Source organism: Platichthys flesus, chromosome 10 (assembly GCF_949316205.1).
Source record: "Platichthys flesus chromosome 10, fPlaFle2.1, whole genome shotgun sequence".
In the NCBI taxonomy this organism is placed as follows: domain Eukaryota; kingdom Metazoa; phylum Chordata; class Actinopteri; order Pleuronectiformes; family Pleuronectidae; genus Platichthys; species Platichthys flesus.
Window position 1 is genome coordinate 14,725,417 of NC_084954.1, and position 24,305 is coordinate 14,749,721.

At 42.4% G+C, this 24,305-nt stretch overlaps 1 protein-coding gene across 1 annotated transcript; it reads left to right on the forward strand.

Moving 5' to 3' along the window:
- Positions 1-2,199: 2,199 nt before the first annotated feature.
- LOC133962060 (regulator of G-protein signaling 6-like) lies at positions 2,200-24,263 on the forward strand. The gene is made up of 16 exons (XM_062397497.1): positions 2,200-2,304; positions 7,608-7,707; positions 8,537-8,587; positions 8,689-8,795; positions 11,043-11,094; positions 11,572-11,636; positions 13,141-13,217; positions 14,089-14,170; positions 14,529-14,603; positions 16,024-16,125; positions 16,259-16,431; positions 16,656-16,781; positions 17,931-18,117; positions 19,327-19,416; positions 21,376-21,438; positions 21,715-24,263. The coding sequence occupies exons 1-16, from the start codon at positions 2,200-2,202 to the stop codon at positions 21,763-21,765; spliced, it is 1,506 nt and encodes a 501-aa protein (XP_062253481.1). The 3' UTR covers positions 21,766-24,263.
- The last annotated feature ends 42 nt before the right edge of the window (positions 24,264-24,305 follow it).

Genomic DNA, 24,305 nt, shown 5'->3' on the forward strand with positions numbered 1-24,305 from the left:
GGTGTCTCTCTCCCCGGTGTGTGAGATCTCACTGCTCCCTCGCCGTGAGTTGGCATTTTAAGAGAGGTGGCAGAAGGGAGGAGAGGGAAGGGAGGAAGAGGGGGGGTCTTCTCTATGTAGCTCTCTCTCTCTCTCTCTCTCTCTCTCTCTCTCTCTCTCTCTCTCTCTCTCTCTCTCTCTCTCTCTCTCTCTCTCTTGCCAGCAGGCTTTATTCTCACCTCGTTCCCCAGGGCACCACACACCAGCTGGAACTCTCTTAATTATGCACCCAGTATGGCACAGAGGTCAAAGTGACACTGAGAGAAAAGCACTGTGAGACAGGTTGTATACTTGGGAGAGTTTAGTTTACGATGCGTCACCAGCCAGGACAGACTACATGCATACACAGAATGAACAGTTCAGACAGACGAGTCGCGTTGAAACAGTTATTGAAACAGTAGAACAGGTTATTGTTTAGAGTCTAGGCTCCGACCTAATCACTCCCCCAGATATGATTACATAGATATGCTTGGAGTGATGAGCAAATATTTATAGCCCCCGTCGGAGCTCACAGGTGGATGCTGGGGTGGTGGAGGGGCTGAAGCAACTGGCAACAATACTGACGCAGCAGTAGGGCAAACAAAGGGGGTGATGGGACATTTTCTCTGCTTAATATCAATGTGTTGTAGATGATTGTGGAGAGTGAGGTAGTTCACATGATGTATGTAACATGATGTATGTCACATGATGTATGTCACATGATGTATGTCAGATGATTGGAGCAGCGCAGCTCGAGTTGGCTGCCTGAACTTGCTCGCAGGCGTCGATCCACATGTGTCACATTTTGCAGTATCATTTACAAAACAAGTGGACGTTTAGGCAAAAGTACAGTAAGTTAGAGAAATTCTAGGTTGTGCCCTTCAGTTAGTGTGGTTGTATGCAAATGAGCAGAAATTAAATATTTTTAGAAGCTAAATAATCCTAAGAAGTGTCCGTCTGTCCAAAAGTAACTGACCCCATGGTGATTAAGTCTGGTAAAAGAACACACAGAGTTAAAGCAGTTTCATTATAATAATGAATCTGTGTGGAATATTTGCTCAGCTTATTTCTCTGCTGACTTCAGATGCAGATTTGTCAAAAACCTCAGGTGTGGGTTCGGCTCCGACCGGAGCGTTTGCTTTCTCTTCCCCACTCTTGCTCTCCATGCTACGCTTGAACATTCCTCTCAAAAAATTATGTAAAACGTGTATTTTAAAAACACACATTTGGATAAATAGATAAATTTAGTTCCTACTACGGTGCTGATGCATTCAAATTGGACATAACATCATTGATTTCTGTAGGAAGAAAATTGGGATAATACACGTTCCCAATTTACATTACATTACATTACATGTCATTTAGCTGACGCTTTTATCCAAAGCGACTTACATTTTTTTTTTAGAACACTCATCATTTTATGAGGGGCCATCTAGGGGTTCAGTATCTTGCCAAGGACACTTAGGCATGCAGATGGGATAGAGTGGGATTCGAACCGGCAACCTTCTTGTTGCAGAGCACCCGCTCTATCCCCTAGGCCACGCTCTCCCCGCATATTAATTTAATAAGATATAAAGCATAGGTCTAGCTGTTTTTAGACATTTGACATCATAAAATGTTCATAACATAAATATATCTGTTGAAACACAATAAACACACTTTTAAAGTAACAATCAAAAGTGTCATGCATCTGGAAGTTTAAATGAAATTGCATTTAAGGCATCACTTAGCTTCGCAAACAAAATACAGGCAGTAAGAAAGTCTAGCTGCATGTTTTAGGCAATGAATTAATTTAAAGTATATAAAGCAGTTTGAAGCTGTAGGGCAAACCAACAAAGTCAATTTTGGTCTAAGCTGACATAGCAACTGATTTACGGCCAATTAGAAGGCAATGCAAAACAAGTATGGGACTGTAGGGTATGGCAACACTGCAGCTACAGAAAAACAAGTCTGTTAATACTCCAAGCAGAAAGTGTACTAATATATCAAGTCCAGGATTTGGACCAGTCCAATCAGACCAGTCAGCAACAGATCATCAGCTCAGAGGTTGAACTGGGTCATGCTGTTTCCACATTCTGGCTCCATACTGTTTGCCAGACGTTTTGATGAAGTATGTTTGTGAGAATTCCGAGGAGGCATCCTTGGTCAGTGTGGAGACGGATGTGGCCGTGACTTCAGAAGATGAAGCGATGGAGCTGCAACAAAGAGAAGCACAGTGAGAGATTCTGTTTGTCCGATGAATTCCTGACTTGCCACTTCAGCACCGCGGCGTCCATCGTCTCTGGCGTACGACACAACATGAATCTGATGATTTTTGTTTTCTTTCTGACCTGTTTGAAACTGGATGCTGAAATGTTCCAAACCCCTGTAGTGAGACTGAAACCTATAATTCACAATACCTCCTACTTTAGAAATGAATTTAGTAGCATATTAAGTTTGAGTTACACAAAGTATCAGGGATTGGTAATCCTGGAAAAGCAAGAGTAGGCTGTGTTTTCAGACAACTTTATTTACTTTTAAAATCGGGACGTGAAGAGGATTTCAACAAATAAAGATAAAGAGTGTCAGAATCAATTTATCAACCATAAAAGTTATTTTTCCTATCAAATTCAGACCACAGCTCATCATATTGACATAGGACTGAGGTAATGTTAAAGGTCATTCTCATTCACCTTAACATCAGGAAATCACTTCCCAAACTTGAAAACTTTTCAAAGTCTGACCACGATTTAATCTTCGCAGGTCCCAGTGGATAAAAAATGATCCACTGGACATCTGTCTTCTCCCTCACACACCCCCCCCACCCCCCCCAACGTCTTTCTACAATGGCAGGTCTACTCTGCGATGACTGCTGAATCATTAATGACACTATTACCGCCTGATCCGTCTTTTAGAAGCAGCGGTCTCATTTCTGAAGACTGGGACAGTTTTTAATAGCCTCATCTCTCGCCATTTTTGGAAAAGAAAAAAAAAAGAAAAGAGAACACCGTCACAGAGTTTCAATTAGGAGTGGATGTTTCCATCAGGAGCCGCCTACCAACATGTCGCATTTACTTTATGGTTATTTTTGTCACTGATGCTCCCATTTAGATGGTGTTATTTCATTCCATTAAGTCCAATTACAAAGCCATGTAGCAGGAAGTGGGGACATCTTGAGACATGAAGAGTGAACCGTCCTGACATTAATGTGGAGTAAATGTTCAGTGGTAGTGGCCTCTTGTTGCTTGTACATCCACACCCCCCCAGGCGGCATCCTCCCTTCCCCTCATACATGTGTTGTATACAGAGTGGCTGCTGCAGCCCTCTGAGCTATAAAAGATAAGACAGACGGATGACACACAGACAAACACACAGACGTGCTGTGCCAGACATTTTGAACACACGTGTGCTGCGAATGCAAACACACGGTTGCAAGACACACAAGTGTTCTCCTGATAATCATTTATAGAGCCGGGTGCAGCGAGGGGCAAAGTGCTGTTATTACGGGCGAGCAGCGACGTTCTCCTCTCGAGGGCCCTTCACACCGAGCCGCACACGCCATTAGCTTGGGCACGCAGGAGATACAGTGGTCACTTTCTATGGTTGTTCCCAAGTACTTCTCGTCTGCCTTCATCCTATAGGCAGAGAAGGAGGCCCACCGTTCCCTCTGTGCCGCTATATAACCCGACCAAGGTCCGTTTTTACATGGGAGCAGAGACAAAAGGACGTTATCCTCTCCATGTTGTTGTGTGTCAGGGGATTCGAGGAGTCCGTCACAGTGGCATCGAACTCAACTGATTTCAAAGCCTTGTCTCCATTGTTGTGCGTGGAGGGGTTTATCTTCCCACGAGCGATTGTGATGTTTCAGTGCTAATCTGTTGTGCACCTGATTGTTCTCGTGCAAAACTGCTCGTGCTCACATGTAGGCGAACTCAGGCCTGAAATACAAAGGCTCTCTCTCTCTCTCTCTCTCTCTCTCTCTCTCTCTCTCCCTCCCTCCCTCCCTCCCTCCCTCCCCCTCTCCCTCTCCCTCCCTCTCTCCCTCTCCCTCCCTCTTTCTCTCTCTCTCTCTCTCTCTCTCTCTCTCTCTCTCTCTCTCTCTCTCTCTCTCTCTCTCTCTCTCTCTCTCTCTCTCTCATGCCCCCTGTGAGAGTCTTATCAACAGACTTGAAGCAGTAATTCTCCAAAGCTGGTGCTCGTCAATAATTTATGCCAAGACGTTCTCTCAAGCTTATGGTGTGAGATTGGTAATTGTCTTGCCACGCACTGCTCTCCGGCTCCTCCCTCCTCTGCATTATATGCGTTATTAAATCCATATACATCTGGCTGCTTTGTTCTGGATTTATGGGGCCCTTGTGCCTGTCATCCACTTAATGCTTTTCCCAGGTAGTGGGGTTGATTGTAATGGTGGCTGGCTGAGTAAATGTGCTGTAGCTGGATGCACGCTCCGCTTGTTGTTCTCTCTTTATCCACTTCTCCAAAAGAGTGTGTATAGCTTTGTCGTTGACTGTGACTTTAAAGCTGCACAATCCTGCAGGAACAAAGGACGACTGAGGATGAATATTACATTAGTTTAAAAGTAAAAACACACAAAGAGAGGTACAGAGAGAACTGCTGAGAAAGAAACACACACACACTCACTCTCACACACACACACACACACACACACACACACACACACACACACACACACACACACTTCAAGACATTGTTTTCAGATTGGCCTTTAAAAACTTGACACCTGATTTGACTGATGATGTCGTCACTCGTCAGTATGTTGGTCAGTGTGATAAACGGTTAAAGCTGAAACAGCATGGATAAGATTGCCATTATCGATCAACAATGATATCGATTGGAGTCTGAGTTCTAGCAATCGTTGGATTGAGCCATGGTATCGAGAACCTGCCGATACACATACTGGACAGATCCTTCTCCATGTCCCATCTGCTTACATGGAGGAGGCAATATTTTATTTTACCTTATAGCCAACCACCAGGGGCAAATTAAAACACTTTGGCTTCACCTTATTTCATCTATCTTAATATTGAGTCTATAGTCAGTATTCCTTAGCTCATCGAATCAAAAGTTACACGATTAGTTGAACACTATGACTGGTGATATTACTTAAAGTCCCATGTAAACAATAACAATAAAGAAATTCCTAACATACTACATTGTGGTGTAAAAGCATTGAAAACCCTTCACAGAGTGATAACCATTAACATGTTTTTAAGTTGCCACAAGTTGCCACATACACATTTTTCAAGTTGACACCACAAACACCATCCAGCTTCCATAAATACTCACTACTCACCCAATATGTCTTATCCTCTGCTCAAAATAGTCTCAAGCCATTCAGCATGTTCACCCCTACAAACTACAGTGTCAGTTATTTTAGGAAAATAAATACTTTTACATTCAAGTATCGTAATCTGTGTTTAAAGATATACATTTTTGTTTATCGACTAGTTTGTCAGTAGGATGGTAGAATGGGACCTACAGTATTTAAAGAAAGAGAAAAAATTACAGTTTGTGGTGGAACCTGCAGGCAGCTTTAACATAGAGGCTTTCTCTTATTCTTTTTCTGACTAATTTCCAAGGGAATAATTCATGGATCTAGATGAATAAATAGGAACCATTAGAAAGCTGATAGCTGTGAGTGTGTGCAATTGGTTGCAGCTTGATTGAATTTACGATAACTGTTGGCAGAAAAGGAGTGTCATTCTAATTTTGGCTTTGTTGACAGTAAGAAAAACTTGAAATAATTAAGCCCTCATCATCAAAGAACATGTAAAAGTCAAGTAATAGCCAAATGTAATTTGATGCCCATTCTGTTGGATGACAGATGAATAACAGATTTGTATTATTCATCCCAAAAACTATAAACGCATTAACATAATATCCCACATCTTAATTCAGGGCTTTAGAGTCTGTATTCTCTCCACAGTGGAAGAAATTCACTCACAAATCTGCTGTGTTAAATGATGAATGATCAGTGGAGGAAAGAGGCAAGAGAGGAGTGAGAGAGAGGGTCCAGAAGTGTGCCGCAACGGCACGAACTGGAGCGCAGCGTGATGCTGTGTGAGCCTGCGATCGTGACGTGAAGTAGACTGTAACTGTGGAGGGAGACTGAGGGAACATGATTCAGCTGAGAGGAATCAGAAGAAGCTCCTTTAAAATCACTGTGTTCTGCTGAGCCCGGGAGATGAACCCTCGAAACGTTCACTTAATCAGCTTTGCTATACTGTGTGTGTGTGGGGGCATATGCGTGTGAGTGTGTGTGTGTGTGTGTGTGTGTGCAAGCGTCGGAGTGTACTTCTAGACAGATGCTTAGGGAGCCATAAAGAATTTAATAGCCCGACCTTAGCAGCCACAGTAGTGCAGACGGTTGTCTGCTGATAATACAGCTAGGTGTGCAGAAGCAGGGTCTTTCTGATGTAGATTGATTTCTAGCAAGACTCTTCCAGGCATCGGAGCACTGGTTGCTCACATCAATATTTGACCTGAGTACATTTTTCTGTTCCAAACCCTTTACAGGTCTATATAGTTTTTTTTCTGTATGTTCATGTGTGTGTTTAAACACGTGTGTCCACTGTCCATGTATTTGAGTGACAGGGTGTCCGTTATTTACTGTCTGTGTTCTCCCCCGTGTGGAGGTTGAGTGGCGAGCCGTGCCGGGCCTGATTTCCGGCGGCTGATGTGTGATGTGTTTGGGGCTCCGGCAGCTTCTGAGGTGTGATTTTATTTATCTCGGCCCCTCGGGAAGAGCAGTGAAAGCCTCTTACACTTGGCCTGGAGCCTCTGACCAAAGCACTCGATACATCCAATTCACCCACAATGCAGCAGTGTTACCATGAACATACACAATGTGGAGGTGTTTCAGTAAACTAGTCAATTCTCTTGTATTTTTAATCACAACTCACTCTGTCTTCAAGGCCTGATCTTTGCAGTGGACTGAAACATCCAGTATTCACTTTATATGATGATCTATACAATACTTTTTCAGGGGGTTTTCTTCCTCCACAGTTTTATAAAGGTTTTTTGAGGATCTAAAAGAAAATCTGCAAAAGTTTCCAGTAATTCTCCCAAACTGATTGGTCAAAGTGGAAGCCTTTGACCAATCACGAGAGAGTGGACAAGCTGGCCAATTAGAGATGCAGCCGGGAGCGGGGCCTTAAAGAGACAGGAGCTAAGACCAAGTGTTTTACACAGAGGCTGAAAAGAGGAACTGCAGAAATCAGTCTGATGAAAGTGATGTGTTTGATGAGAGCATGTAAAACAAATTTGGGTACTGACCCAAACTTTAATTAAGAACCTCAAAATTTGCAGAAAATGGCTCATTTAATTTACTGAAAGTATGTTTATCACATCGTAAAGATTTACATATTGAAAAAATAAAAAATGTCTGTACCATCATAATACATGTTGTATGAGCCAATTCAGATGAGAGCAATGGGCTAAAAGCAAAGTATTTTTTTATTTTATTTTTTATTTCTCATTTTTCTACAAACAACAGTAATGAATTGTTTGAATGAGTAAATAACTTTAAATGAAACACGTAACACTTGTGATTGAAATTTAAAGATGACCTCCCTCTGTCCTCACTGTAGATTGAAGACATTGTGACACGAATACAAGATGAGAAAGCAGGAGGTGTAGCCATCCGGACCGTCAAAAGCTTCCTCTCCAAGATCCCCAGTGTGGTATCAGGTTAGTATCTGTGTGTGCATGTGTGTGTATGTGTTTACTGTCCATGTCTGTGTGTGATTGTAATCTTTTTCCTCCTTAATAATCCTGAATCTCCCCTGATGAGCTGATAATTGTGTGTGCACATGTGAGAGCGCTGTAGTCTTTCCCAGCGAGAGTGCTCTGGCGAGACCCGTCGAGTCAGAAACTGCAAAGCAAACATGACCTTTGGTGCTCGCTTAGTTCGCTGCTGCCACAGTTGGAAGCAGATGATGCCTTTGCAGTGAAGACCTCGGCCACTGGGGGGAAACTGCCTGTGGTATGACGCTGCCCTTGTCATGCCGCAGATATGCTATTTTTCTCTTCCTTTTTTTTGAATCCGTCTTTACCCATCTGCATGCAAACACTGTACTCCTCCATGTGTGTGTGTGTGTGTGTGTGTGTGTCTGTGCTTGTGCATGAAATGAGTCACCAGTGGTGGACGAGGGAGTTGCTCCCGCTCTCCCAGAGGCTGTTTTTTGAGTCACTTCTTTACACGGCTCCTCCAGGCCTGACTGCCTCTCGCTCGCTCTCTCTCGGCAGCCTCTGCCCAGCGCCACGGAGAGGCCGCGGCCAAACATTGTGCTGTCCAGGAGCAGCGAGGGTGTCAGACAGAGTGGGGACTGCAGACCTGTGAACATTATGTTGACTCCTACTCAGCTCTGACAGCTCTGACCCTCAGCTTCTGAGCAGAGACCAAGCACAAACACCTCCTGCCCAAAGCTCATCTTTTGTCTGTAGATAATGGCTTTGGTTTGAATCTGTTGCAGCTGAGTGACGTCACTTCTAACCAATGTCCTTCTCCGATCCACAGGGACGGACATCGTTCAGTGGCTGATGAAAAACCTCTCCGTTGAGGATCCAGGTACGGCTGCTGAGAGATCTGTCATTGCATGTGGGTAGAGTAGCATCTCAGATGAAGTGACAGGCAATTTTAAGTCTGTGTGCCACCTGTCGTGTCAACAGCTGAAGCCATCCACCTCGGGAGTCTGGTCGCTGCACACGGTTACATCTTCCCCATCTCTGACCATGTCCTGACACTTAAGGACGATGGAACCCTTTATCGCTTTCAGGTACAGAACCCTTCGCCACGTAGAGTCCTGCATGTGTTTCAGTGGACAAACCTGCAGTGTCACTTACGACCTCTTATCACCACTGTGCCTCCTGTTATTTATTATTACTTTCATAATATGTGTCAATCAGCCAGCTATTACTGATCTTTGTTTATACTCTGTATATTTGACTACATATTGTTAGGACTTCTTATTGTGTAAAATAATATAGAAGTATCTTTTATTATTAGTATCATTATTATTAGTAGTATTATTATAGTATTACAAAACAGCTCAACCATTTTAGTCTTCTCACAAAAAATTCTATACTTAATATATTGATATTGTTAATACTCTTTCTATTCAATTTCAAGTTGGTCAAACTTAAAAACAAAAGTTAACCTGCTGCCTTAAAACGTGAGTTAACTCAACTTGAAGAAAAGTTTTATTCAACTCAGCAAGCTTCAAGCTTAAAATATAATCCCAGAATAACTACAATCATATTAATAATATAAACAGTGAGTAAAGTAATCCAGTAAAGTGGAGTAATGTTTTTAAATTTTAAATAGTTTATTCCTTATATTTATATCCTTAACTCGATGTACTCTTTGTTATACAGTTTGAGTTGTAAAGTGACAATTGTACTATCGTTGTAAAATATATTAAAATTATACGTAGAGTAATCATATGGGGAAATACTTTGCCAACAACTGTTTTTAGGTCTTTCTGCACTTTCTATAATTTGTCTAGTATTTATTCATTATTCTGCCAGTCCTGACTAAGTTTGACTGTGTTGGGTGTACCCACAGAACCTCTCCCACCATGTGCAACACCCACCATCGTAGCCTTGTTGTGTCTTTATGTTGTGTGGTTATACAGTATGTTGCAGGTTTTGTTGCACTATTTCGGCACATTTGGCTCAGACGTATACTTTGGATGAGTAAGTCAACTTGAAATTGAGGTCTTTGAATACAGACTAGGGAGATGATGGCAGTTTATCAGAGGGATAGGTTTGTTGCACGATGGTAATGAGAACAATCCCCGCTAAGCCTATTACTCATCCCACCAAGGTCGATATCGTCCATCTCTGCTGGACGCAGCGTCGCAGCAGGAGGTGGGTCGCACTGAAAGGCCTGTGGACCGGCAGCTCGCCAGAGGGGTGTTTTGTTTATTTCGTCTTCCCTCCTTCTGGTTCAGCATGAACTCTGACAGGTTCCTACTGATGGCTATGGGCTCTGTGATGACTCATGCTGTGACTGAGCCATTAGCGTCTTAATCCAGCTACAGTAGCCAGAGCTCCCCTATGGGAACCGCTGAGCTGGCTGCTTTTCCCTGTCACCAGCCTTTCCCCCGCTCCTCCTCCTCTTCCTCCTCAATCTACCTCCGAACGCATTTATCTTCACCTCCACTGCTCGAGATTAAAAGCCATTGTTGTGCCCGCGCAGGGAGGCCAGCGTGTGTCACACTTGCTCATTCAGCGGCGGCTAAAAATATTCCCTCTGATGTTGTCGTGATGCAACAAGCCCACGTCATCAGAGGCTGTAAAAAATGAGTCCACGGAGCATTTGAAACGTATTTGGCTATTCTCCATTAGTTGTGCTGTGAGGCAGAGTGACAGCCGAGTTTTTGTTTGCTCCTCTTAAAATAGACAGGAAACTGGTAGAGGACCTAGATTTAATGACAACCGTCTTCTGCTGTTTGTCACAAATGTCTCCGGTTTGTGCCGAACAGATGAACCTCATCCTCCTTGAGACGCACGGTGCTGAACAGGAGCATGTTAACCTGTCTGTTCATTCAACAAGCACATCCCTCACCATCAGCCTTTTTTCATTCTCGTTGGCTAATTATCATTATGAGTTATAGTGGGAATGAAATATGTGGTCAGGTTCCGTAGAGTTCTAAATCTGGCCCTGCTATTAAGAATGCATGGTAGATGTGAGTGATCCATTATTAATGGGCTCGGGAATGAACTTTGAATGTGTAATATCAGTTGCAATAGACAATTAAATATGGATAGAGAGAATATTGCTACCATGGCTCCCCAGATAGTTGCGTGCAGCACGTTGACATCAAGGATCATTATCAAACAAAGAGTCGTCTTTAGAGTGTGGAAGACAAGTGCAGGGGGAGTGAGGGTGGGGGGAGAAGAACCCTACAGGAGAATATTGTTGTTCTTCTCTACTTGTATGTAAGGAATCGGAAGTATTTCAGATATACAAGCAAATCAACCGAATCTGTTTCTGTTTCCTCCCCTTCTGCTTTCATCAGTCTCCGTACTTCTGGCCGTCAAACTGTTGGGAGCCTGAGAACACAGACTATGGTGAGTCACACTCTTGTCTGTCAGGGTTTTTTTTTTTTATGTCTGCATTTCCCGACCAGCGAGATCCCTCTCAACCCTTCAGCTGTCAGTCTTCCTCCGGAGCTGATACACAGCCTCACACTGTCGGCCCGCTGTTGACACCCGTTGAGTATTGATCCATGGGGGCCGTTCCCTATAATGTATCTGCTGCCCCCTGAGAAGGGTCCTATGGGATGAGATTAGCCAGACAGTCACAGATACAGCCTCATTTCCATGACATTTACTTGAGGCTTGTTATTTCGGAAGATGACACAACGCCTGCCTGCTCCGGTGTAACATTCATTAGTGTTGGTTCACACAGCTGAGACCTCAGTAAATAAAGACTACCAGCCGTCAGAGACCCGTTTGTATTGTTTTGTGCAAAGCAGATGATCCATCTCTCCACCTCCATTGTCCCCTTCATGTCTCACCCTCTCTTCCTCTCTCTCCCCCCTCCAGCCATTTACCTGTGTAAGCGCACCATGCAGAATAAGGCCAGGCTCGAGCTGGCCGACTACGAGGCTGTAAGTACAGTTACTGTCAATTTGGTTTGTGCCTATTGCCAGCAAGTTAATCATTTCTAAGCTCCCATTGTGAATGTACCATAATACGATGACCCAATGAATGTCCTCTTTCCTGAGGAACAAAAGCGCTGATATCCAGTCCTCTGGGGCCTTGAAATGCCAAAATCCATTCCTCCGAGCAAAAAAGCCTTTATCACATTACAGATTTTGACACAGACTCGATGAAGGTCGCTCTTCTTTCTCTCAGAAGCACCATTTGGCAGAATGACACACAGTCATTAACTGTCTCCAAAATGTAAACAAAGGTATCTGTGAGCGTACTTTGCATCAGCAGATCGATACAGTCTCAGGGGAGGTGTCAGCAGAGCTGATTGCTGGTTACACTACAGCAACCCACTGCATTTTCATATTCTGAGTTACTCTGCAACTATTGTCCAGTACATTTCCTTTCTCCATATTCAGGTCACTTTATGCCTCCGGGCCTCATTGCTCTCACTGTTACACGCCTGTTAGTTGGTCCTCAGTATTTTTTCCTCTGTTTGTAATGAGGTCATGTGTTGTGTCTTCAACAGATGCTCATTTAGGTTTGTTATTGAGTGGACACACATTTTAATACGCAGCTTTGATGTGTGAGTTTATATGCAAAGCACAATGCCTCATGCAGTGCTGGATCACACTCTGTGAACTCACGAGTTTGTGATGAAGCTTTGATAGGAATCATCCCTTGTGGTCTCAGATCAGAGATGATATAAAAATACAACTCTGGAAATAAAAGAAATTGTATTACTTATTACTTATGTAACTTTTTTGGTGAGATTTACAGCAAGAAGGTTCTTGGTTCAAATCCTATTTGATTCAGCCACGGGTCTTTCTGTGAAGATTTTTCATGTTCTCCTTGTGTTTGTGTGGGTATTCTCCAGGAACTCGGAAAACACCTACAGCATATTTCCCACAATGTTAAACTATTTCTATAAGAATGCATTTATTAGTTATCATTTCCGCAAGATTATGCAAAAGATTAGATTAGATTAGATTATATTCAACTTTATTGTCATTGCACAGTACAAGTAATTATACAACGAAATGCAGTTTAGCGTCTAAAAATGGATTAGGATGAATCTTGGTAGAAGGTTGTTGTGTGGGTCAGAGTAGAGCTCATTTCATTTTGTTGTGGATCCAGATCAAAGAGCTGAGTCAGGAATGTTTTTTTTAATTTTCTTTAAAATTGCAAGATATAAAGGGTTTTATTCAACATTTGCTTTCATTTCTCAAAGATTAATTCAAGGAGATTGATAAAAAAAACAAAAAAACATTGATATTTATGAGTGGGTACAATTGGTGTGGATCCAAAAATGACTTGTTTCCCAGTGAGTCAGAGGTCGTCCCATCTCAGCAACAGTAACATAAAGACACTACCCAGCCTCACAGGGAACGGATTATGAAAATCATCTAAAGGTCTTGAATTAAAAACAACCTGTCTCTCTGTCCTGATTGGTTCCTCCAGGAAAACCTTGCCCGGCTGCAGAGGGCCTTTGCCAGGAAGTGGGAATTCATCTTCATGCAAGCTGAGGCTCAAGTGAAGTGAGTCACGTTGTGTACTTCACGAGTGAATCACAACACGCCGCCTGTTGACGTCAGTGTCACACTGATGGGTCAAAGTTACAGGAGGAGGGCTGTGGGGAGAGATGTTGGTTGATACTAATGAGGTTTATACATTCAAATATATGAAACAACAACCTTTGACCATATGCATGATGCTCGTGTTATTTCCCCAAGGAAGAGGAAATAACCTTCAGCCTGGGTCTGATGCTGGGCATCAGACCCATTCTTTAATTCGGAATGTTCTTATTTTATGCTCTGCTTTGACTGGAGGGGTATACAAGCATTAAATACAAGTATTACCCTATGGAATTAGAAACACACACACACACACACACACACACACACACACACACACACATAAACACACAAACGTTTCTCCCCAACTCCTGTGTGATGTAATACCTCCACCTGGTGGCTGCCATTTGTAAGCACAGCTCTGTCACTGTGTAATGTTAGAAGGTTCCTCTCTGGTCTATAGAAAACCTTCAGAGAAATGACATTGACAAGTGGCTGCTGTTTTATGTGAGTGGGGGGGTTAATATGAGGAGCAATACGCCTTCAGGGGGAGTATAAACCACCTAGAAAGGCCCGGTTGGTAAATGCCAGTTATGTAAGAGCTTGGCCTGATCAGAGGAAGCACCAGGCACGGCGGGTGAAGTGACCAGACAGGTTAAGACCCACACTCATCAGTTATTTTCTCCCAAGTCTGCACTGTCAGTGGTTTCAGTGTATGTGTGTGTGCCAGAGAGTGCTTGTTCGTTCATTCAGAGGCCTGGTTTGTTGAGTTGGTGCTGTTTGACCTGATATTTCAGAGGTGTGAGGAAGCGGCCTGTGTCCTCTGTTTTTGCAGGATCGACAGGAAGAAGGACAAGGCCGAGAGGAAGATCCTGGACAGCCAGGAGAGGGCATTCTGGGACGTCCATCGGCCTGTGGTGAGTTTGTTGGGTCACAAAAAAAGAGAAGAGGAAAATAAGGTCAGAGGCTGCAACAAAAAAAAGGAAATAAACGAAGGGTTTGTTATGTGGGTTGACAATTTTGGCATTTAAAGCCTGAAAAATTGCAGATTCAGCTCCTCGCACTGTTCAGCAGGGAGGCCTGTTGTTGTCGCTGGTGGCAGAATCAGATTTGGTGCCAGTCACTTTGCATACAAGCCTTCAGAGAGCGTGGCATTGGCTGAATGGAGGAACAGTGGCATATTGTTTGAAGAGGACAGGCGCAGACAATGCACTGCTGGAGAAACCCTGTTATCTGACCCAGCAACACTCATCTGTCTCCTGCTGCCTCCCACAGCCCGGCTGCGTCAACACCACGGAGATGGACATCCGCAAGTGCCGAAGAGAGAAGAACCCACACAGGGTGAAAAAGGTGAGCAGAGGAAACTGGGAGGGTGGCTTTCCTACATCGATATTAATGTCTTTTATCTGCGTTATCGTTCCACCATCTTCCCACACAGGATTATAGAACAGCTGGGGTCATATTTTCAAAAAGTTGAGACTTCTGGACAAAAAAACAATATCAGGTTTAGTGGCGTTGGAGCTTCAACAAACGAAACTGAAGACAAAAAAAAAAATTATATTAAATTTCTTTGCTATATGTCTTCTAAATGTTTTCGTTTACATTGACAAAACTATATTTAAAATTAAAATGTATTTTCTATAGAATATATTTATTATATAGTATAGTAGTAGTAGTGTCACTATTAATTCTTTATTATATTTTGGACAAAAATACATTGCACTCAATGTAAAATAATAATAATACTTCACTTTAGTATAATCTATTCGATGTATTCACAAACGTAATTACCATATAGTTTTATTAGAATTAAATCTGTGGGTTTATTTTGATTAAATTTTGCATTAGCGTTACTGTGCTCTGTATATTTGTGAGGACCCGTTTGAGTTATAGACCTGACAAAGTGACGACATATAGGTTGGATTCAGGCTATAATGAGGTGGAGGTCTGGGTTAGAGTAGGTGATGTGGTCAGGAATGTAGTTGTCATGGTTACGGTTAGAGTAAGGCACTGGGGAATGTAGTACGTCAATGAGTGTGAGTGCAAATGGCATACAGTCTGCACCTGGTGGCTGCCATTTGTAAGCACAGCTCTGTCACTGTGTAATGTTAGAAGGTTCCTCTCTGGTCTATAGAAAACCTTCAGAGAAATGACATTGACAAGTGGCTGCTGTTTTATGTGAGTGGGGGGGTTAATATCAGGAGCAATACGCCTTCAGGGGGAGTATACACCAACTAGAAAGGGGAATGTAGTACGTCAATGAGTGTGAGTGCAAATGGCATACAGTCTGCATTTATACAGCAATTCTCTAGTCACTTTGTTACGATCACTAAAAACACTTTACATCATTTACAGCTCACGTTGACCTATTCACTTACATTCAGGCCGCTTTTTCTTTACTCAGAACGTTTTCTCTCAGTCCCAAATTCCATTTGTGACTGCAGAGCCGTCAGGGGCTTTTCGAGGATCAGTCTTGCTCAAGGATACTTTCACTTGCAGACTCGAGGACAAACTACTGACCTTCTTGTTCTGTATAGATACTGAACTCCAAATTGCCCGTGCCAGTGTGCTATTGATGCACATAGATGCCGTGTTAATGTGTGAATGAACTGAACTGCAGAGTGCTTTGAGTTGTCATCAAGAGCAGAAAATCACCGTACAAATACAGCAACTGATATCATGACAGCGAGTCACAGCTCTGCACAGAGTTATAGCAAATACAAATCCCATCAAAACAAAATAAGCACGTCTCTGCCATCGCTCTCTGCAGTCGGTGTACGGGGTCCCAGACGACGGCCAGAGTCAGCCCAGTCCCATCCACAGCAGCTCGCAGCCGACCAGGAAGTCCACCAAAGAGGACATCCAGAAGGAGGTGACTCTTCTCCTTATGTCCCCACCAGCGACACCGCCTGACACAATCCATCATGATGGCAGTCAGAGATGCAGACCGATGAGCTGCTGGATTATTCATCCTCCTCATTAGTCTCTCGTCTGCTCCCCATCAGATGACCTTCCTGAACATGCAGCTGGACCGACACTGTATGAAGGTTTCCAAAGTGGCCGACAGTCTGATGAGCTACACGGAGCAGTTCATGGACTACGACCCCTTTGTGTCGGCCTCGGAGCCCTCCAACCCCTGGGTCAGTGACGACACGTCCTTCTGGGACTTGGAGGCGAGGTGAGGATGTGGCGATTTTGGGATGTTAGCAGACAGTTTATTGGGGGTTGATAATGCTTGGATCATGTAGAAAGTAGAGGTCTCAGTGCTGGTGAACTGTTGGGATCTGTCTGTTTGCATCTGATCTCAAACAAGAGACGAGGTTCACTTAGTTCTGAAATTTGTAGAGAAAATATCACACTAATTTGATCTCTTTTTGTCTTATAATCTTGTATTGGGAACAGTCGTGACCCCAGCCAGCAGCGTGTGAAGAGATGGGGCTTCTCTCTGGAGGAGGCCCTGAAGGACCCGGTGGGACGAGACCAGTTCCTGAAGTTCCTGGAGTCAGAGTTCAGCTCAGAGAACCTGCGGTGAGGCCGCCATCCACATCTCATTTCAACATTTCATATTCGTCCCACCGGTTCCCTGTGTGGGTTATTGTAGCATGAGGGAAACTCCACCCATTCTAAACATCAAAGTCAATTTACAGGCAGTGAGATAGAACTACTGAGAAGTTGTCTCAAGTGATTAAGCTTTCACTTGAGTCAGTGTCAGTTTGAAATCTGAGGTTGAGCAGTTAGAAGTGAGAGCGTGAAGATCTCTGTTGGCAGCTCCTCATTTCTTAGTGTCACAATAGTGAAATCCACTTTTGATACAGTAACACAAGAGCTCTTGAAGTTTAAACAGAGTTTAATTTTGTCACATCTTGCTGCACAAATCCCCAAAACAGAGTGGCACTTAGTCGAGTTCACTAGATCCACTTTTTATTTGGATCTGCACCAAATTACAAACACTCATAAATATCATTCTCCTAAATGAGTTTGATCTTTTCATCTGAGTCAACGGATATATTGAAAATAAATAAACAAAAGCAGATGCAAACCTAAACTCCTTGGAGAGATTTTGCTGAACAAATTCGTGAACTTTACTTACCTGCAGGGTTATATTCAAGTATTATAGTATAAATAACACTGAGTACTTACAATTAGAACCTTAGTTTATTTAATGCTGCTAGTGTAACATACTCTACTGTAAAACAATATGAGATTTTATTAACAAGACTTTATTTATCTTGATGGATATTAGATATTTTACAGTATAGAACAATATTAGGTAGAATAGATTACTGTAAAAAAAACACGAAAAAGAACGACATAAGTCTAAAATACAAGTGTATATGAATAAAAGTATAAGTACAATAAGTGTATTTGAAATTAAATCAAAATTAAGTGTATACCGAGTAATGCCAAAGCAGTGCCTGTTAGTAGATATACATAAAAATGAGACTAAGATACTAAACACAGCAGCAGTAAGTAGAAATTAAATGAAAAAAGAGTAAGTCATGTGGGATATTGCACATTATATTGAAATATTTCAAATCAACGTTGCAATTATCTATTGAAAATGGCGTCATCCGTAAATATGATACACAGTAAAAACAAAATCAGCTTTTGTATTTACTGTATCTGTTTTCCTGGGACGTTGACACTGACTGGATGTGACAATGTGACACTGTGTAGGTTCTGGTTAGCAGTGCAGGATCTGAAGCGACGGCCGCTCCAGGACGTCCCCGCCAGGGCGCAGGAGATCTGGCAGGAGTTCCTGGCTGAGGGGGCGCCGAGCTCCATCAACCTGGACTCTCACAGCTACGAGCGCACGAGCCAGAACCTGAAAGACCCCGGACGATACAGCTACGAGGACGCTCAGGTGGACTGTGGCGTTTTCTTCACAGCTCTCACAACCCAAACAGATACAGTGTAAAAACACCTGCCACTGTACACAGAGATACAACCTCTAGTAATAGGGAGTCATATAGAGGAGTTTAGGTTATTAAAGGGATAGTTCACCCAAAAATGAAAATTCACTCATTATCTACTCACCACTATGCCGATGGAGGGATGCGTGAAGTGTTTGAGTCCACACAAAGTTTTAGAGATTCAGGGGTACAGTTGCCAGAGGTGGCAAAAGTACACTTATTCTTTACTTGAGTAGAAGTACAGATACTTGTGCAAAAAAGACTGGTAAAGTAGAGGTTCCTTTACTCACGTAAAAGTAAGAAAGTAGAGGCTCTGAAATGTACTTATGTACAAAAGTAAAAAGTAAGGAAATAAGTTATACGTACACATAATAGGATCGTTTTCCTCTTTTGTTGACAACCTAATGTGTTGTTACGTCTTTTACGTTGTGTTGTCATCCGTGGAGATTGAAAAAAGTAACGAGCCAGATTTGAGAATGTAAGTAGAAAGTCAGGTGAGCAGAATATCAGAGGACATCTAGGCTAAAAACTTGGTGTAATTGATGCCGGTTTGAGTTGATACTTCACCCCTCCCTCCATTGTCACAATGGTGAGTAGATAATCAGTGAATTTTCATTTTTGGGTGAACTATCCCATTAAAATGACAGTACTTTGTGTTGTCTGTTGTTTCATCTAAAAAGAAGATTTCAGCCGTACAAGATCTTTTGCAAGTAAAAAAGCTCCTTCAGAAGTTCAGATGGGTTTATCCAACAGTTCATTCCCCCACACACACACTTCCTGTCTCCGACACTTGCCCCACAAAAGCACTGAACCCTTCCACCCCGCTCACGTTACACAAGTGAATGAACGCGAGGGCATGGAGGAATAGAAAGGAGGGAGGAGGGAAAGAAGAATGACAGAGTGTGTTTGTGCCAGGGCCTAATGAGGCGAGTAATGGCGTGAATAGGTTGTTCGCCGTGGATTCCTCTGGTTTCAACGTGGGCCGCCGGTGTGTCACGTGCGACGCCTCTCACTGGCAGCACATTACTCAGCACGATCGGTTTGCGCACACCCCATCCTCTTCCTCTCTAAAATCACACAATGCATGAAGTGCATAGCTACAATCAGACATCTCTTTCTTTCTCTCTCTCATCTCATCACTTTTCTTCTTTGTCTTGCAGGAGCACATTTTCAAGCTAATGAAAAGTGACAGCTATGCACGCTTTTTGCGATCCAACATCTACCAAGACCTCCTGTTAGCCAGAAAGAAGGTAAGCTGCACTCACTGACCACGACACCACCTCTCCTTTTATAAAAGTAACTTTTATTGCATTTCTCATATAGCCTAAAACACATAAAGACAAAGACCAAAAAAAATGAAGAAAGAAATAAACCAGAGTAGCAGCATAATTAACAAAACCATATAAACCTCCCTGATGTTTGTTCAGAGATTTAGAAACGAATGTAGCTTAGGGTAGTATCCATATTACACTACTGCTGGAGGGTTGTTGAATGTACATTTACATCATTTCATCATTAGGGCCCGAGCACTGACAGGCACTGACACACAGTGACATTGTAAGGATTATTATTAAAAAAAATTTAAGGGAAATGAACTGGCTTTTTGAAGGCCTTAACATGCTCAAATTCTTACCAAATTTTGCACAAAATTCGAAAGTGGTGAAATGTGCGTATTCTGGAGGGAAAAAATGTGGCAAAATGGCTCAACGGAAAACCCAGTGACCCCCCAGAACGTGTTCACATTAACCGATCTTCACAAAAATCGATACACGTGTGTATTATGACCAGGCAAACAAAAAGGTCTATAGATGCAATTTGAAAAATGCAATAGGAAGACTGCTAATTTGCATTTAGTGGCCATTTTGGCCATATTCCACCTTTTTATTTTGAGATACTTGTACCAGGGCTTACATCAGATCAACCTCAAATTGAAATGAGTTTCATCACAAGATACAAACTAACTCAAAGAGTTAGATATTCCCTCAAACCGTGTAAACATTGAGGTACGGCGAAGGTTCATCTTTCGCAAAAGGAGACGATGTTGTCATAACTCTACTGTGCATTGTCCTATCACCACCAAACTTCTATCTCATGATCAGAGTCCAAGCCTGAACAGCTCTATGTGTCAATATTCACATGAGGTTTTTCACTGAGATAACATTATGGTGCTGTGGAGACGTGATTTATTATGTTGCAAAACTAAATTTTGTTTTGAATAAAGTTATAACTATGTGTTACTGTAACGTGGTGTGTTCCATTGATAAGATATTGGGAATCCTCATATATCAGCAGGTGTTCATCAATCTGTTCCTGCATTCTAATGTAGTATTGCCATTAAGATTCAAAAATCTTAAAAATATTTCCTATTAATAACTAATTAAATACATTTATGATAATTTAGCTAATATGCACCTAAAATTAATCAGTCCCATTTAAACTTCAATACTGGATATTTTGACAATTAAACTTGTGACCCTTTACACAAGCGTACAGAATTTAAAAAAGCCCCTGGATGTTTGTATTTTTTTTTCCTAAATGTATTTTATTTATTTATTTATTTTTTATTTATTTTTTATTTAATTTAACTAAATTTTTTAATTTAATTTAACATCCTCCAGCATATGTTTAAAAAAAATAGTTTTTATCTGTCATATGCAATGACAGTCAGCAGGTTGAAACTTAGTTTGAGCTTTCAAGGGATCATGACACAGCTTTAAAGAGTAAATACCAATCTGCAGCTAAATTTATAAAGATGTCAAGGGACGACCAGTAATTATATAGGTTGACAGATGCAGCCTCATATGCACCAGTGTTGTATTAGGAGGTGATTGTGTTTTATGTGATTGTATCCACATCATGAAGCTTGTCAGTGTCATGTGAAGACGTGCACAGCTCAACAAACGCTCATGTAGCTGTTACTGTGTAATATGGAGCTTTTCAGCCAATCACAGCTGCTTCTCTTCATGCTCGCCTTTCTGCCCTTTCCCCCGTTTGGACACTGCTCCTTCTTGCGGGCTTTCCACTCACACCACTCCCCCTTAATATGCAACCCCCCCTTGCATTGTCCTTGGCCCTCATCTCTGACATGCTTGGCCCCCCTTCCCCTTATTTTTCTTCCTTTCTCCTCACTAACGACATCATCCCCGACTCTCCCCCGTCGACACCCGTACCTGACCCAAACACTCACCCTGCTTCCCCCCCTCCCAAAGCAGCAGCCAGCAGACACTGAACAGGGCCGCCGCACCTCCCTGGAGAAGTTCACCCGCAGTGTGGTAAGTCATTTGGAGCTGGGGCTGTTCATATCACAAACCACACTGGCTGCCTCACTATCAGTGGCTTTTGCAATTAAAACCATATTACACTCTGTTGTGGCTTTAAAACCTGTGCCAGGATGTGAACGTGTGCGTAAGATAAGTCACATGAATGGTTGCAGCTTAGCATTTTAAATCAAATCACCTTGTGGGCAGAGATTCTGTGTGATTTACAAAGTACCTCCTGCTCTCAGCATCTAAGTCTTTTGATCCGGGTCGTCTGAATTGATCTTTCAGGGCAAGTCTTTGACAGGGAAGCGCCTGACAGGCCTGATGCAGTCATCCTGACACAGCCTGTTCTGGAGGGGCCCAGCCAGACCCTGTTGGGGGGATGACCCCCGCACAGTGGCCGGGGCATGGACAGCGGAGCCAGGCTGGACAGGGCTGCTGTGCGTTGCCTTGCACACGCTGCTCCGAGGACTGTACTGATAGAGGAGCACCGGGCCTGCTGGGGTGAACGACCCAACGCAAACCACTGAGGAAAAGGACAATGCTGACAAGGGGAACCTCAGCCATCACTACACATGGCATGCAGCATCCAGTATAAGCACATCCAGACCAGCGCTGCCCTTGTTTCATCACATAGTCGGCAAATTTGTTTGTGAGGCCGTTAGTCGACTAAGCTGATTTGTTTATGTTGTTTTTATTTTATATTTATGTTAATTGGATATTAAAAGCAACAATATTCTTTGATTAAAAAAGCTACATTTAAATGTTATTTGCAATGAATTGACTATTGCTTTAAAACATATGGGGGACATACCCTAAAATAAAAAGTCAAAGAGGCAGAGACATTTACAGAGACATAAATCTGTTTAACGTTTGTCTATATGCTCACAAGACAGCCAGCAATAAACAAAGCATGACAACACTTATATCTTTTTTTAAAGATATATATATATATATATATATATATATATATACCCAACCTCTTTTTATAATCTTGAAATTTCTATTGTATCTGTTTCTTATAAAGCACATGACATGTCAGTTAAAGGTTGGGCCGTTTTCAACATAAAAAAAGTTGTCTTTTATCTCCCATAGATTATATTTAATGACATCTACAAAACTGATATTTAAAAGTTATAGCCTTTCATGCTTCATTACATTCCAGAATCTGGCATAAAGGGCTTAATGTAGCATCCAGACACACTGTCGGAGTTTCACCCAAGTCTTTGTTGGAGAAGCAATGTTTTGTCTCTACAATACTGAGACATGTGGCAAAGATTAATATATATCTAGTTGGCAAATTTGTGTTTTTAAGCACCGGGCTTTAAGGACACTGGAGTAAGGGGTGCTGATGGGGCTGAAGCAGCCTCTACTGGTAAATGGCTGTAACTGCAATTCAATTCTTTTTTTTATTTCATTGTTGAGCATCAAGTGTATTTTCTCTGTAGCCCATCTGATCACACATGTAATGTGGATTGTAAATGCAGACTGACGTGAATTGACAACCCCTGATTTTGTAAAATATTCTGAAACTGGTATAAAATGGTGTTGGCCATTCAGATTAATAGTGAATTTAACATGACAGCATTAATTATCTCAGCACCCCTATCTCTGACTCCTGACTTCACGTTCATAAACGTTTTCAGGCTGCTACAAACTAATCGTATTCAAGCATCTGTGTGCCTGGGAGAATAACAGAGATACTTAAAGAAATGGCCCCACGTGGCCATGAAACAGTGATTTGAGGTTTACTGTAGGTCTAGTGTGCACAGTCACATGGGTTATAGCCTCCACATGCTCCAACTGTCATGTTATTTTTAAAGTTTCCAGTGCCATGGGTTCATCTGGTGGACATGAAACCAGAGAAACCGCATTAGAGTATTTCAACAATGTATTCACATTTTACTGACGGACGTCATGATGTCAAAAATATCTGTTCTCCAATCATGGAGCTGTTACAATGCCTGCTGCCCAATAAGGGATCATTTAGGTTGTTTCGTTTTTGTACTGCATGATTGTCCCATCTTTTTATTTCTAAAAACGATGAAAGCTGCCCGCTCTTGCTCGGCCAAATGTAAACCACAACTCTCCATCTACTAGTGTCTGGTGTTGTAATGACTGTGGGTAAAATGGTGCATGGTATTGGATCATAACGGAGCGTTAACTTAGGGGAAGATGGCTTGATTCTCCAAAGACGCACACAGATGGAGACAAAAAGAAACCTGAACTGAAGCAAAACTCCTCAATGACAGGACATCAAGCCCTAAAGTGCAACTGGGAACAATTTTTGAGCCGTCATGGCCGCGGCACTCTGAACATTAGGGCCTCTCTGCTCCACTGTGGCTTCAACCTTCTTCTCCGGGCAGGAAAGAGCTCAGACTGAAGAGATTTTAATCTCACAGCTCCCCCTGAGGCAAGCAACTGCTACAGTGACGGACTACACTGCAGAATGAGTGAATCATCTGTCTTTTTTCAATTCTTTGTGATGCGACACACTGTACAGGTCATATTAATAATCAGCATTATTATCATGAATCAGTAACCTCTTGATTATACGGTAGAGAAGAGACCCTTAACTCGAGTCGATGTACCAAATGTTACTCAGCACAAACACAATGACACTGTGTACAAAGTGCATTGTAGATGTAAATTGGCAACGTTTCATTATCCAAAAGCACACTTTATTATTATATGGGCACATAACTATGCATGTAACATTATCAGGGCATTCTGTGCTTTTAGTTTCTCAATCAGCCAAACGACCACTGGCACTCTAAAACACTCAAGCACCTGTAATCTGTTCATGGGTACCAAATAATAAAAGCTCTGGACCTGTCTGTGTGTGTGGCCATGGATCTCACTGGTGTTTCCATCTGCTC